The sequence below is a fragment of the Mesocricetus auratus genome, unplaced genomic scaffold, assembly GCF_017639785.1.
Source record: "Mesocricetus auratus isolate SY011 unplaced genomic scaffold, BCM_Maur_2.0 Super-Scaffold_100013, whole genome shotgun sequence".
Classification (NCBI taxonomy): Eukaryota; Metazoa; Chordata; class Mammalia; order Rodentia; family Cricetidae; genus Mesocricetus; species Mesocricetus auratus.
Genome location: NW_024429196.1, coordinates 41,347,094 through 41,362,316, shown reverse-complemented (window position 1 = coordinate 41,362,316; position 15,223 = coordinate 41,347,094). Strand labels below are relative to the sequence as shown.

At 37.7% G+C, this 15,223-nt stretch overlaps 1 protein-coding gene across 2 annotated transcripts in view; it reads left to right on the top strand.

Annotated features, from left to right (window-relative positions):
* Window positions 1–15,223, top strand: part of Sugct (succinyl-CoA:glutarate-CoA transferase) — a 683,098-nt gene that overhangs the window by 85,067 nt on the left and 582,808 nt on the right. For both annotated transcript variants that reach the window (XM_005071802.4, XM_013114681.3), the window contains exons 7-8: window positions 5,411–5,502; window positions 14,084–14,227. In XM_005071802.4, the coding sequence (XP_005071859.1) occupies window positions 5,411–5,502; window positions 14,084–14,227 (236 nt within the window). The remainder of the gene's footprint in view (window positions 1–5,410; window positions 5,503–14,083; window positions 14,228–15,223) is intronic.

The window sequence follows — 15,223 nt, the reverse complement described above, 5'->3', positions numbered from 1 at the left end:
CAGCTTCTAGTATTTCAGACTTTTGGATGCATTCAGTGCAAACACAAGTACACATAAACATCTTTATATTTAAGAACATACATTTGAGTCCAGATATCAGCTCTGCTATAATACTTCCTATGCACTTGATTATAAGCAAGTGACTTGATTTTATTTTAATAAAAATGGAAATGACGCTAACTTCTAGGATTTTTGTGTGAAATAGATGACATAATTTACTAATTCATGGCAGTGTCATTACCCTTTTAGACACAGAGGTAGACAATGCCTTGCTTTCCCTACTGCCTCAGCCTCCAGATGCTGGCTCACAGGCATGCACAGCCTTTGCTTGCAGTGTGTTCTCCCTGCATTTTATGAGGATCACTGTGACCTCACAAAGCAAGAATAAGGCAGGGGACTGAAAACACCTAAGTGAGTGACGCTTCATTTTGTTCTCTTTTCTTTATTATCATCAGACTAGAGCCCCAATCTGAAGCGTTTGATTACTCAGAAGCATCAAGCTGCCCTTAGGCTGATCTCTAGCAGAAGAGCTGGCTTTGGAGCAGGTGTGTGGAAGCACTGAATGCCATTTAGATGCTGCACCAACACGGTGCAGGAATGGCAGCATTTATTCAGTTACATTCTTCTGGGGGTATGTGCAGAGCCTCTCATCAGTTTGTCAAAGGGATTTGACTCCCCAAAGGGTAAGATTGGTAGAGAGGGTATTGACACTGTGAGGTGTCACAGAGTTACAGAGAGCATGAGTGCCCATATATGTGCTGCTTCCTAAGATGGTGAAGGAGAGGAAGAAAGACATGGAGCAAGGCACTATTAGGAAGAAAAGTAAATGAAACTAGGACCAAACTTTTACTCACATTCTCAGCATTCAAGGTTTACGTTATAGTCAGTGTTCATAGAAGCCACGAGATGGCGAGCTTGTTCCTCACAGTGAGAGTAAGTCAGGGAGAGAGAGAGGGAGAGAGAGAGAGAGAGAGAGAGAGAGAGAGAGAGAGAGAGAGAGAGAGAGAGAGAGAGAGAGGACTGTAGTTTTCTATAACTGCCTTCATTTTCCTTACCTCCTTAATTTCAACAGAAAAAGAATTGATAGATTTTTTCCTGTTAATTTTGGATCATAAGTTTGATATTGTAAGATAAATAAAAACAACTGTTTGGGTTTCATATTCAGATCAGTAGATAATTACAGTTTTCATATTACCAGCAGAGAAATCTAATTGTCAACACTGTTGTCAAAACTTTTGACATTATTGATAGTATTTAAATAGTTAAGTATTAGGTGAAAGAATAATTTTTGGATCACACACATACATGTATATACACAAACATAATTACTATTTTTTTTTGTTTTTGAGACAGGGTCTTTATGTAGCTTGGCTGTTTGGGAACTCGCTTGTAACCAGGCTAGCCTCAAGCTCACAGGGATTGGTCTACCTCTGTCTCCCAATTGCTGTGATTAAAGATGTGTACCCACATACCCAGATTTATTATATAATGTTATTATTACCACATTCTTTTGTCCAAAGAGCAAGTGTTAAGTTCCAACTTTAGAAATATTTTCCATTCTTTTTGTGGATGTCAGACAACTTAATTTAAATATTTAGGATTTCTATTCTCATTACTTTGACTTACCTCAAAGTAACTTTTCTTATGCTATTCTAAATATTGTATGGAAGAATGTAAGATAATGTATTATTGGTGAGTTAATATATATTTATTGATTAATATTTAATGTTCAATGTGAAATTCACTCTGCTTATGCTGTGCAGTCAAGTTGATGGTGTGAGATAAATGTTAGTATTATCATTGAGGCTCAGGGAAATTAATTGAATTGTTGATGATTTAGTGGTTGACAAAACCAGAATTTGAATGCAGATTTTTTCCACTCTTAAGCTTACTCTGTTTTTCATTGTGACTACTGTCTCCAATGCAACTATTTATGTATTTCTTTAGCAGAAACACTTGGAAATGACAATTTAAAGTAATTAGGGTATCTGTGCTTCACTCATGAGTTGACCAAAAATAATTTACATCACAAGGCAAACACTGTGGTGTGCTTTTATTGTATAAGTGGTTTGATATTTCTTCTGGGCCTATGTGTCTGCAAGATCATCTAGAAGATTCCATTTTGAGTTGTGCTGATAGTTACTCTCATCTGAGGATTTGGACTTCTGGCTAGAAGAACATATTTATTTTCCTAATGTTGAGCTCATTGAAAACTCATCCTCCTTGTGACCCCCGTTGAGTTCACAGGTGGTTTCGCAGGCAGAGTGTTTCTTCTGTGTTCCAGCACCTTTGCTCTACTCCAGGATGCTATTCTATGCTGGAAATGACATTGCAGGGAATACTGAAACTCTAGTGTACCACGTACAGATGCACACTAGCTGCTCTGAAATCCATTCACTCATGCTTGGAGGAACTTTCCAGACTGCTGACTTGTACTTTGTTTCTTGTATTACTATGATCTCATCATAGTCTCCCCACCCCACCCTTTTTTTAACTCTCCAAAGAGTAATAGTTTAGAAATTATAAGCTTTGTTTTTGAAATTAAGAGAAAATATCTTTTTTTTTCTTTTACCTGATCTAGGACATTCAAGTTTTTTTTTTGTATTTTTTCATACATTAGTTGTAACTGGAATGAAGATTGTTTATAAATAAGTGATGATTGAAATTAGATGATAGGCTTATTACAAAGTTTGTTGTATTTTTGTTAGAAAATTTACATAGTAAAATGTAAAGAGACATACGGCACATTTTATGTCATCTGTGATAAGGGCTATCAGCCAAGCCTGTTGGTACACACCTGTAGTCCCAGCACTTAAGGGAATGTTGAGGCAGGAAACTGAGAGTTCATGGCTTCCAGGGCTATAGAGTAAGTTCCTGTCTTAAGTCCCAGAAACACAAACAAGTAAAGAGACATCTTTTAATCTTTAACTATTTGAATATCTTAATATTATTTCATGTTTCATGTGAGGATTTTTATATAATTTTCATTTCTAGCAGAGACCATTTATGGTAGCAAATATGTCTAGATAGATTAACTGATGGTTAGATCATGTAAACACTAACTTCTTTTGCTTCTTCATATGGTTTATAGATTGATCTTGAAAAACTAATTACTTTTGAGGAACAAGTATTTATTTCTTCATTAAGTGTCATCAATATGATAGTAGACGCTGAGGATACAGCAGTCAATCAAACAGAAAACATTCCCAGAGGTTACATCGTAGCATGAAAGAAACAACTGTAATCAATAAACAAGTATATTACACATCTTAGAGGTTAAGAGCTTTGAACACAAATTGCATAGAGGGAATTAAAAGTGTGATGGAGGCTGCTTTCTACAAAGGGCCATTAAGGGTTTTTTTTGTTGTTGTTGCTTTGCTAAGGAAACATTAAAGTCAAGTCCTGGAGGGAGGGAAGGAAGGAATGAAACAGGGGGTACTCTCCCAGTGTCTGGTGAAGCAAGTGCCCAGGAGGCCCTTTCTAGATACTTACAAAGCAGATTATGTACATAGAGATGTCAGAAAAGCTCTTCATTTGTTCATTCTCTGGGTAATAAATGGGATTTGGAGATAGAATCCTACAGCTCCTGATATAACCTTTAGTATTAAACTGTAAGAACCAAGACAGAAAAAGTAGGAAAAAACCGATTACTCATGTTTTCTTGATTTTTGTTTGCATTTCTGAACAAAAAAGTCAGAAAGAAAAAAAGTGTTGTACTTAAAATAACACTGTTTGGTCATGAAAGTTTCTTTTCAGACAGGCTCTAGCAATGTAGTTCAGGCTAACCTCAAACTCTGGGTCTTCCTTCCTCAGCCTCCTGAGCATTAGCGTTATACGTTTGCACTGCACCACCATTCTTAAAAAGTGTACGTTTTAACATTTGTCACCTATAACTTATTTGCTTAGTTGAAAAATATGTAAATGTAGTCTAGGGGAATGCACTGTGCTTCATTCTGTGCACTGTCACCTGGCTAGAAATTGTGTCTTGTGTGCTATCTTTTTTTAATTTATTTTTAAAATTGTTGACAACTAAATAAAATCATTTCAAAGTGTTCTAAAGGCCAAACAAAACACTCCTGAAGGTAGGATGTAGCAAACAATTCAACAGGTTTTTGTTTTCCATAATATAATACACTAGTTAATTTTTACTGTTTCTATCAAGGGATCATACAGATCTAATAAGATTCTGTGGTTCTGGTTAACTGGGGCTGAAGAATCAGTTGTGATTAACAAGACAGAACTACTAAAGTGAAACCTTTGATTTTCTGGCATACTTGATGCTGGTCGGCTGTCGCTAAGACATTAGTGGTGATTACAAGAGACCAGCATTACTGAGATGAAATCTTCTGGCAAGTGTTTCCTGAGAGCAAAGAGAAGCCGTATTTGAGGGGCGGCCAAGAGTGTACCTCACCCCCGCAGCTGAACTTGGTAGTGTGAGAGTCACCCAGGTGGTATTGGCTTTGAAGATGTGAAAGGGTTATGGAAAGCAGCTGAGGCTGGGCACTGTGAGAGCCCAAGACAGACTATTGCCACAGTCCCAGTGGCAGTTGAAGACCCAGAATTGAATGGATCATGTGAGAAGTTAAGGCTCCACAGCACAGAGAGCGCCTGGTGAGAAACAATTGGTGAAAGTGCATCTGAGTTGCTGCAGAAGACCCCAGCATTTTGGAGATGCCAGTACCATGGGGTGACCACTGAGAAGAGCAGCAGTGGTGGAGTGGAGCCTGCCCGAACTTAGACGTCGTGTGTACTGCAGAGACTGGAGTTGGAGAAGTGATCCAAGCCCTTTGGAAGAACCCAGAAAATCAGTCTTCATTCAGTAGCTGATGGAAGCGGAAGGAGAGACCCACAGCTAAACACTGAGCTGAACTCTGGAATCCAGTTGCAGAGAGGGGAGGAATGAGCAAAGGGGTCAAGACCAGGCTGGAGAAACCACAGAAACAGCTGACTTGAATTAGGGGAAGCTCATGGACCACAGACTGACAGCTGGGAAACCAGCATAGGACCAACCCAGACCCCCTGACCATGGGTGTCAGTAGGCCTGGGCAATCTATGGGGCCTCTGGCAGTGGACTTTGGGAGCCCACTCCACTTAGAGGGATACTCTCCCAGCCTAGACACATGGTGGGAGGGCCTAGGCCCTGCTCCAAATGATATGATAGACTTTGAATATCCCCCATGGAAGACCTCACCCTCCCTGGGGAGCAGAAAAGGGATGGGATAGGGGGTAGGGGAGGAAGGGAGGGAGAGAGAACTGGGATTGACATGTAAAAGAAGCTTGTTTCTAATTTAAATAAAACATCTGAAAAAAAAGAAAAGAAAAAGAAATAATGCTGCACAATTTCTGGAGGTGAATTGTTTTAGCACACTTTCACACCCCATGTAACATTGAATGTCTGTTCTTGTTGCAGGATATGGCCAGACAGGGCCCATGTCTCAGAGGGCAGGTTATGATTCTATTGCCTCTGCTATGTCTGGTCTGATGCACATTACAGGAACCGAGGTAGGTGTTCCTATAATATTATTATTTATTTCTCTTAGCATATGCTAGAAATAAATTGTTCTTCATTAAATTAAACTTGAATGAATTTTGGAAAGAAACAGGAAAGTGAATGACTTATTAAAATACAATGTAAGTGTGGTTGGTTATTGTAAATGAACCAAAGCTTAAATGTCAACTCAATCTCATGAAAAAGAGCAAGCTTTTTATTAATATCATTTGATGAACACTTTTTTCATATCTTTTCATATTATTCAAGCATAGCCACCTATGTGTGACTTTACAAATGTTTCTACCTCAAAAGAGAATGGCCGAGTAGATGATAGATAGCCATTTTTTTTGCCAGAGAGCCTGTATTTAGTAAATATGCATAGGAGATGCTGTTGTTCTCATCTAGAATATTTTAAGTAGCCATGCATTTGAAAAATTTTACTTAAAGTGACTGAAATAGTTGTGTCTGACTTCCCATATGTTTTACAGTCTAAATTACTTGATACTATAGTCCCTCTCAATTGATGGTGTGTTTCAGGGTTCTAAAAGAATATAGATGTCCAAATGTGTTTAGTTAGATCAGAGCAAAGACATTTGGGGAAAATGACATGAACATTGTTAACATAAAACAAAAGCATAGTGGGAAAGCCTAGTAGATAAAACTAAAAGGCATCCATTTCAAAACAAATGGGTTTGGTAGGCTTAAAGGCCTTTTACAGCCAGTATCCCTTCCCTGAGTTACTTTTTTTAGTAAACTCTAGGCAGATCACTGCACTGCTAGGATAAACTGAGGAAGAGTGGCCTCTTTATATTTTTTATTATATATTAAATTAGAAACAAGCTTGCTTCCCATGTCAGTCCCAGCTCTCTTTCCCTCCCCTCCAAACCCGCTCCCCCCACAAACCACCCAGGCCCCACCCAATCCCCACTCATTTCCCCTGGGAGGGTAAGGCCCTCCATGGGGGATCTCTAGTGTCTGTCATTTCGTTCAGGGGAGGCCTTCCCCCAAGTGTCCAGATTGAGAGAGCATCCCTCATTGTGGGATGAGTGCCTAAAGTCCATTTGTGTGACAGGGATAAATACTGATCTACTGCCCAAAGCCCCATAGATTGCCTACCTCACTGACACCCACATTCAGGAGGTCTGGATTAGTCCCATGCTGGCCTCTCAGCCATCAGTTTGGAGTCCAAGATCTCCCCCTTGTTCAGGTCAGCTGTTTCTCTGGGTTTCACCAGCTCAGTTTTGATCCCTTTGCTCATCACTGTTCCCTCTCTGTCACTGGGTTCCAGGAGTTCAGTTCAGAGTTTATCTGTGGGTGTCTGCCTCTGCTTCCATCTGTCACTGGATGGAGGTTCTAGAATGGTATATAAGATAGTCGTCAAAATCATTATTAGGGAGGGGCATTTAAGGTAGTCTCTCAACTATTGCTTAGTTTTCCAGTTGGTGTCATCCTTATAGATCTCTGGAAATCTCACTAGTGCCAGATCTCTCCTCAAACCTAGAATGACTCCTTCTATTATGGTATCTCTCATCCTGCTCTCCTCTATTCTTTCCCCAACTCAACTTTCCTGCTCCCCCATGTCCTCCTCTCCCCTCCTCTTCTCTCCCTCTCTTTTTCCTGTCTCCCTCTCCCTCCACCATGCTCCCAAACTGCTAAGGAGATCTTGCCTCATTTCACCTTCTCTGGGGTACCATGCTCCATCTCTCTTAGGGTCCTTCCTGTTTCCGAGGCTCTCTGGCAGTGGGATTGTAGGCTGGCAATCCCCTGATCCATGTCTAAAATCCATGTATGAGTGAATACATACCATGTTTGCCTTTTTGTGACTGGGTTACCTCACTCAGGATGGTTTCTTCTAGTTCCAAACATTTGCCTGCAAATGTCAAGATTCCATTGTTTTTTGTTTTTGGTTTTTTTTCTGCTGAGTAGTACACATTGTGTAAATGTACCACATTTTCTCTATCCACTCTTCAGTTGAGGGGCATCTAGGTTGCTTCCAGGTTCTGACTATTACAAATAGCGCTGCTATAGACATAGTGGAACGAACAGTTGTCCTTGTGTGAATGTGTATCTTTTGGGTATATGCCTAAGAGTGGAGCTGCTGGGTCTTGTGGTAGACTGATTCCCATTTTCCTGAGGAGTCTCCATACTGATTTCCATAGTGGCTGTACAAGTCAGCACTCCCACCAGCAGTAGAGGAGTGTTCCCATTTCTCCACATCCTCTCCAGCATAAACTGTTGTTGGAGTTTTTGATTTTAGCCATTCTGACAGGAATGAGATGTTATCTCAAAGTTGTTTTGATTTGCATTTCCTGGATGGCTAGGGATGTTGATCACTGTCTTAAGTGTCTGTCAACCATTTTAGACTCCTCTTCTGAGAATTCTCTATTTAGTTCTGTAGACCACTTTTTATTGGATCCTTTGGTGCTTTGGAGACTTGCTTCTTGAGTTCTTTGTAAATTTTGGAGATCAACCCTCTGTGACATGCTCTTGGATAGATAGGATCGTCATTGTGCCTGTACCATGCTATGTTTAGAGTCATGCTATGGCTCTAAGTATGGTTTGAAATTAAGTGTGGTGATACCTTCTGCATTATTATTTTTGTTTGGAATTGCTTTCACTATCCTGAGTCTTCAATATTTCTACATGAAATTCAATTCTTTTCAGTTTTTGTGAAGAACTGCACTGAATTTTGATGGGAGTAGACTCCTTTTGGTAGTATGGCCACGGTCACTGTATTAATCGTGTCTGTCCAGGAGTATGGGAGGTCTTTCTATTTTCTGGTATCTTTTTCCAGTATCTTGAACTTTTCATCAAACAAGTCTTTTACTTGATTGGTTATTTCTATTCCAAGATAATTTTGAATTGATTGTGAATGGTATAGTTTCCTTGATTTCTTTCTCACTGTTTGTCATTGTATATAGGAAGGCACTGATTTTTGCATATTAGTTTTTAATCCTGCTAGTCTGTTGAGTATATCAGCTTTAGGAGTTTTCTGTTGTAGTAGTTAAGGTATTTTATGTATAGAATCATATTATCTTCAAATAAAGATACATTGATTCTTTGTTTTCTATTTATATCTCCTTTTCAAAATTTTACTTGTCTTCTTGCTGTAGCTAAGTAACAGACCAAACAAGAGTGGGTAGAGTGCATTTTCTTTTCTTGTTCCTGTTTTTTTTTTTTTTGTTTTATGAAATGCCTTGAGTTCTTCTCTGTTTAGGGTGATGTTGGCTATGGGCTTCCTGTGTTGTGTTGAGATATGTCTCCTCTATCCTTCTTCTTTCTAGGCCTTATATCATGAATCAGTTGGATTTTGTCAAAGTCCTTTTCTGAATGAAATGAGGTGATCTTGTGGTTTCTTCCATTTAGTTGATTTATGTGGTTTAAGTTTTATATATGTTGAACCATCTCTCAATCTCTTGGGTGAAGTCCACTGGATCATGCTAGATAATCTTTTTTATATTCTTTAGTTTGGTTTTTAAGTGTTGAGAACTTTTGCTTCTGTATTCATTGGTGACATTATAATTTTTTAATGAGTCCTTGTATTATTTTAATATTATGGTAATTACAACTACACAAAAGGAAGAGAGAGTAGGTCATGGGGGAATAGGAAGTTGAGTGGGTGGGGGTAGATAGGGGTAAGAGGGAATCATAGGTTAGAAGACAGATCAGGCACCAGAGTGACCTCAAGTGATCTAAAGGGATAACACCAATTGGCAAGCTAAGCAATAGTGGAGAGACCACCTTGAATGCCCATTCCTAATAATGAACTTGATGTCTATAACCATCCGGGAGCCTTCATCCAGTGATTAATGGAAGCAGAGGCAAACACACAAGCACTGAACTGAACCCAAGGAACCCAGTGACAGAGAGAGGAGTGATGAGCAAATTGGCAAAGAATGGGCTGGCAAAACCAGCAGAGACACCTGATCTGAACAGGGGAGAGCTCTTGGACCCCAGACCGACAGCAGGGAGGCCAGCATGGGACTGATTTGGACCCCCCCCAAATGTGAGTGTCAGCGAGAAGGCCTGGGCAACCTATGGGGCCCTGAACAGTGGATCAGTGTCTATCCCTGGAATACAAACAGTCATTGTGTGCCCATAGCACAAAGAGGGATGCTCTCTCAGCCTGGACTCTTTGGGGAATGCCTGGACCCTACCCGGAGTGAAATGACAGACTCTAGATATCCCCTATGTGGAAGGATTTGGCAATAGGGTGGGAGGCTGGGGGGGAAGGGGAGTGCGGGAGGAGGGGAGGGAGAGGGAACTGGGATTGACATGTAAAACAAGCTATTTAAAATTAAAATAAAAATGATAAAAGAAAAAAAAGGATTTAGAAATGTTCTGTCTTCTTTTTGTTGAATAGTTTCATAAATTTTGGTGTTCTCTAATGTTATATAGAATTCTTCACTGGATCCATCTGGCTCTGGGCTTTGTTTAGTTATGTTTTTTTTTTTATTTTTTGTTTTTGTTTTTTCGAGACGGTTTCTCTGTGGCTTTGGAGGTTGTCCTGAAACTCACTCTAGCTGGCCTCAAACTCACAGAGATCCACCTGCCTCTGCCTCTCGAGTGCTGGGATTAAAGGTATGCGCCACCAACACCCAGGTAGTTAGGATATTTTTAATTAATGCTTCTGATTTAACTCTTTCTTTTAGATTATCTAGTTTGGTAGAATATAAAAACTTCAAAGTATGCTCTAATGATTTTCTGAATTTTCTTGGAGTCTGTTAAAATATCTTTCTTTTCTTCTCCAGTGTTATTAATTTGTATCCTATCTTTTGGTTATTTTGGCTGAATATTTGTCAATCTTGTTACTATGTTCCAAGTACTAACATCTTATTTCATTGATCTTTTGTATTTTTTCATTTCTAGTTCATAAATTTCAACCCTGACTGTTATTATCTCTGCCTATCTACTTTTTTAGGTTATTGATTGTTATTATTTTTCTATGACCTTCAGGTACTTTATTTATTTCAGATCTCTCAAATCTTTTAATGTAGAAATCGTGCTATAAACTTGCCTCTTATGACTGCTTTCACTGTGTGCTTTTATCTTCATTCAATTCTAAAAAAGGGCTAATACCCTTCTTGCTTGTCCCAGTTTGCGCTCACTATTGTGTTGTTTAACGTCCATGAATTAGTGCACTTTCTGTCTTGTTTGGTGTTCAGATAGAATAGAGCATGTGATTTTGATTTTGCTGCATTTGTTGAGATTTGTTTTGTGTCTTATTTGATGGGAACTCCCACAGGCTGCTGAGAAGAATTTGTATTCTTTAGTGTTTGGGTGAAATGTTCTGTATATATGTATTAGGTCCATTTAATTTTTTGATGCCATTTAGTTACAGAGTCTTTATTTGGTCTGTTTAGTTCTTTTTCAGATAACCTTTTTTTGGTTAAAATTTGGTCTTGAAAATACCCTCTGTCATTCTTTTGGGGTTTATCTGCAGTTTTAGGTCTAATAGTGTTGCTTTTATGCAATTTGGAAGCTATTTTTTGTGCATATATGCTTAGGATTGTTATATCCTACTCTTGAACATTTTCATCAATGATTGGATAAAGTGTTCCTCTAATCTAATTTGTTTTGGTTTGAAGTCTATTTTGTCAATTATTAGAATACTACATGTACTAACTTCTTGGTTGATTTGCTTATAATATCTTTTTATATACATTTATCCTGTAGTGTATCATTGGTCATGAGGGGTGTGTCCTGAAGGCAGCAACAAGATAGATGTTGTTTTCTGATCCAATCTGTTAATCTATGGGGAGTTGAGTACATAAAAATGAAGTTATTTTTGAAAAATGTGTATTAATTTCTGTCATTTTGTTGCTGTTGTGATCTTCTATTAGATATCTTTTGATTCAGTGTTCTGAAATTGTTTACGTGTTCCTTGTACTTTCTTGGGTGTGTTTAACCTTCTGTTCAGAATTAAGTATTTCTTCCTGTTTCTTCTGTAGAGTTGGCTTAGTGGCACTAATTTCCTTAAATATATTTTTGTCTTGAAAAAATTAGCTTTCTCCTTAAATTATGACATATCTGTGTTGGATATAGTGGTCTATAATTATATCTCATAAGTCATAGAACATTGGTACCAAACCCTTCTGGATTTCATGATCTCCACTGCAAAATATGCTGTAATTCTGATGGGCCTCCTTTGTGTGTAAGTTCATCTTTTTCTCTTGCTGCTTCCAATATCCTTTTTTTTTTTGCTATGTATACTTAATGTTTTGACCATTATGTGCTATATGTAGTTTCTTTTCTGCTTCCCTCTCTTTGTTTTTCTCTATGTCTCTTGGATCTTGATAAACATCTCCTGTCATATATTAGGGAAGTTGTCTTATGTTGGTTTGTTAAAATATTTTCTGTGCCTTTGGCTGGGTCTCTTCTTTTTAAACCTATTATTCATAGGTTTGTCCTAGAGGTGAACATGTTCCTCCACTTTGTGTGAACAATTTCTTCTACATTGTCTTAAAGACTTGACATTCTTCCACTTGGCAATATCAATTGGTAAAGCTTTTCTCTGATTTATTGTGTGAATTCTTCAATTTTTCATTTGAATTCTTGAATTTTTTATTTCAAGTTTTATTTCATTTTGACTTTCTCTTTATTATGTTCTGTTTTCCTATCTTAATTTTTTTATTTCATTCAACTGCTTGTGTTTTCCTAATCTTCAATATGGCATTTATTTGTATCCTCTTTAAGTTCTTTAATAATAATTATTATTTTTATTTTGATACCATTGTCTTGTACATTATCTAAGTCCCTTTTCTTAGGGATATTACTATAGAAGAACTAATTTTTGATAGAGACTTATAATTTGGTGTATTCATGTTTGTATATTTCCTATGGGACTTAGGCATCTGGAGTAAGGTTGTTAGAACATTTCTTGTCTGGAAACCTTACCTCTATATTGCTGAGTGAGTGTTTTTAGCTCTGTTTCCTATTATTCCTACTTGTCAGGTGGCCAGCCATTTGTATGGAGCTTAGGGTTGGGTCTTTGGGCAATTCAGTTTAAATGTTGAAATGGAGTAACAGAAATAGTCTTGGCTCTGCTTAAGCTAAGTACATTTTGTAAGCTCAGAAGCAAATTTTCTGGAGAGTTTTTTTTTTCTGTAGAGATTTTTACATTTAATGTTCAGGACATTGGTCAAGATGCTTTGGACTTTTCCTCAGTCTGTGGGTACTATTACTGGTGTGGGTCTAGTATGTCTCTTTGGAGAGGAAGGTCCTCAGATTGTATGGATGGCTATTATTGGTAGCATAAGTTTAGTGTCTGTCTACAGACGGGGCCAAGTGTGTGAAATGTGATGATGGAGTTGGTAGGGGGTGGATGGGTTGGTTGGTGGCAGAATATGGATTGGGGGGACAAGGGTGCTTTCAGGAGTGGATAGAGTTGCTAGTGTGAGTTGAACTTTCCTACTTGATGTGGATGTAGGGAAAGAGGAGTAGGTAAGCAAGCACAGCAGAAATGTTTCTTAGGCAGGTTTAAGTGGGGGGTAGAGTTGCTGGTGTGGGTCTGAAGAGGGGCAATCCTTAGATGGAGAGAGTGTGTAGTTGGCAGTACCATTCTTGTGTCTTTCTAGAGAAGGGACCAGATGTGCTTAGTGCGCATGAATGGTTTGGCCAGAGTGATTAGATTTGAGTTGGAAGCAGGGTATATAGACTCCCTGGGTAGGAATGTATGCAAGAATGTGTGGCAGGTGTGAATGGCATTCGTGACTGCTTAAGTTAGGTCTCCATACCTGAAGAAGATGTACCAAAGTGGTGTAGGAAAAACTTTTTGATGTTTGATTAAGCTCTTAGCACTAGTTGCAGTGAAATTTTAATGATTAAACTGATTTTCAACATTAAAATATTTTGTACCCATTTTTAGTGATCATAAGTCTTTGGTTGTCACTAAGGTTCATCACATGATATTACTATGTTTAGCTTTTTATAAATATCTGCAGAAATACATGTAATATTAATAAGCTTGTTTAGTCTTTTTTAAATTAAAATTTAAATAACTTCCAAAGTCAATGAACAAAGTGATAGATTTCATTATGATATTTTCACAATTATGTTTCATTACATATCTTTTTAAAAAGCATATACCATTAGGATATTTTCCAAATATTACATGATTAGAAGGAAATTAAACAAGGCTTTTTTTGCCTCCTTCTCTCCCTCCTCCTCCTTCTGCTGTTTTTATTCTAAAACAGCATTTCATCCAACAGAAGAAAAAATAATATTTCAACTCTTTTATGGCAGATTAACATATTTAAATTCAAATTCAGCAATTCATTTATTAATTTTTATATAAAATATATAAAAGGAACTTCAGATGTGCTTATAAAACATTCTTATTTCATTTAACTTGGTTTAGGTTGACTTGTATGCCTCTTAAGAAATACAGTGGGAAATATACGTTTACTATAAATACATTCCTATTAGCTGGTATTCTAAATACTAATATTTTAAATTTGTTCATGTGTATGTGCATGCTCATGTGTGGATATGCATGTTTCAAATATAATTCTTTATTTAGACACAGAATGTCTGAGAAATGTAAGATGATTTAATTTAATTTCTGTTTTTCCCATTAAACCCTCAAATCAGGATGGAGATCCTGTTCGCCCAGGAGTGGCCATGACTGACCTTGCCACTGGGCTGTTTGCCTATGGAGCCATTATGGCTGGCCTCATACAACGTTACCGAACTGGAAAAGGACTGTTCATTGATTGTAATCTACTGTCATCTCAGGTACCAATCAAATAACGTCCTAGTTGATATAATAATGTATTTGTGGTATACCTTTCTTGATAGAATACTATGGTCATATGCTATTAAAAATAAAAAACAGTCCCACATAAATTGCTTTTTTAATGTATTTGCTTTCATTTTAAAATAAATATGAAATCTTTTAAAAATCATGACAATTTTCTAACATTTTAAATACTGTTGTTGAATTGGAATTGGGTCTTCTTGTACTAGAATGGTTTCAGTTTTCCTTGTGAGACTACAATATAGTTTCCTCTATTTCTCTGTTATATGAGCTCTGTAACTTCCTTTGGTGATATTTCTTCACCTTTTATGTACCATGGACTATCTTGTAAGTCTGATGAAACATATGGGCCTTATCTTGGCATCATATTTTTGAGTTCATAAGATGAGATAATTCAATTATATAAGAAGTGAGTTATATGGAAATATATTTATCTCAATGTAAAAATCATTTTTGTGTTATAATATATGGTTGCTGTTAAAATTGAACTATACTAGGTAAGTGCTCTGCTCCTATGCTATATTCCCAGCCTTCTTCTTACTCTTCATTTTGAGATAGTCTTACTAAGTTGACTGACCTTGAACTCAAAACATAACCCAGGGAGACCTTGAACATCTTTGGACATCTTTCTGCTTTATTCTCTGGCGATACAATAGTGATTGCAACACCATTAAAATTTTGATGTTAAGAAGATATGATATTTCAAGAAATATGCAATAGATAATATGATATGAAATGGAAATGATATGAAAGGATGCTTGGGAAAGGGTCTAGGCCCTGCCCTATATGAAATGACACACTATGGACACCCCCATGGAGGGCCTCACCCTCCCTGGAGAAATGAGGGGATAACGGGGGGGGGGAGGGCACGGGAGGAAGGGAGGGAATGGGAGAGGGACCTGGAACTGACTTGTGAAGCAACCTTGATTCTTATCTAAATTTAAACTGGAAAATAAAATTAAAAATAAATAAAT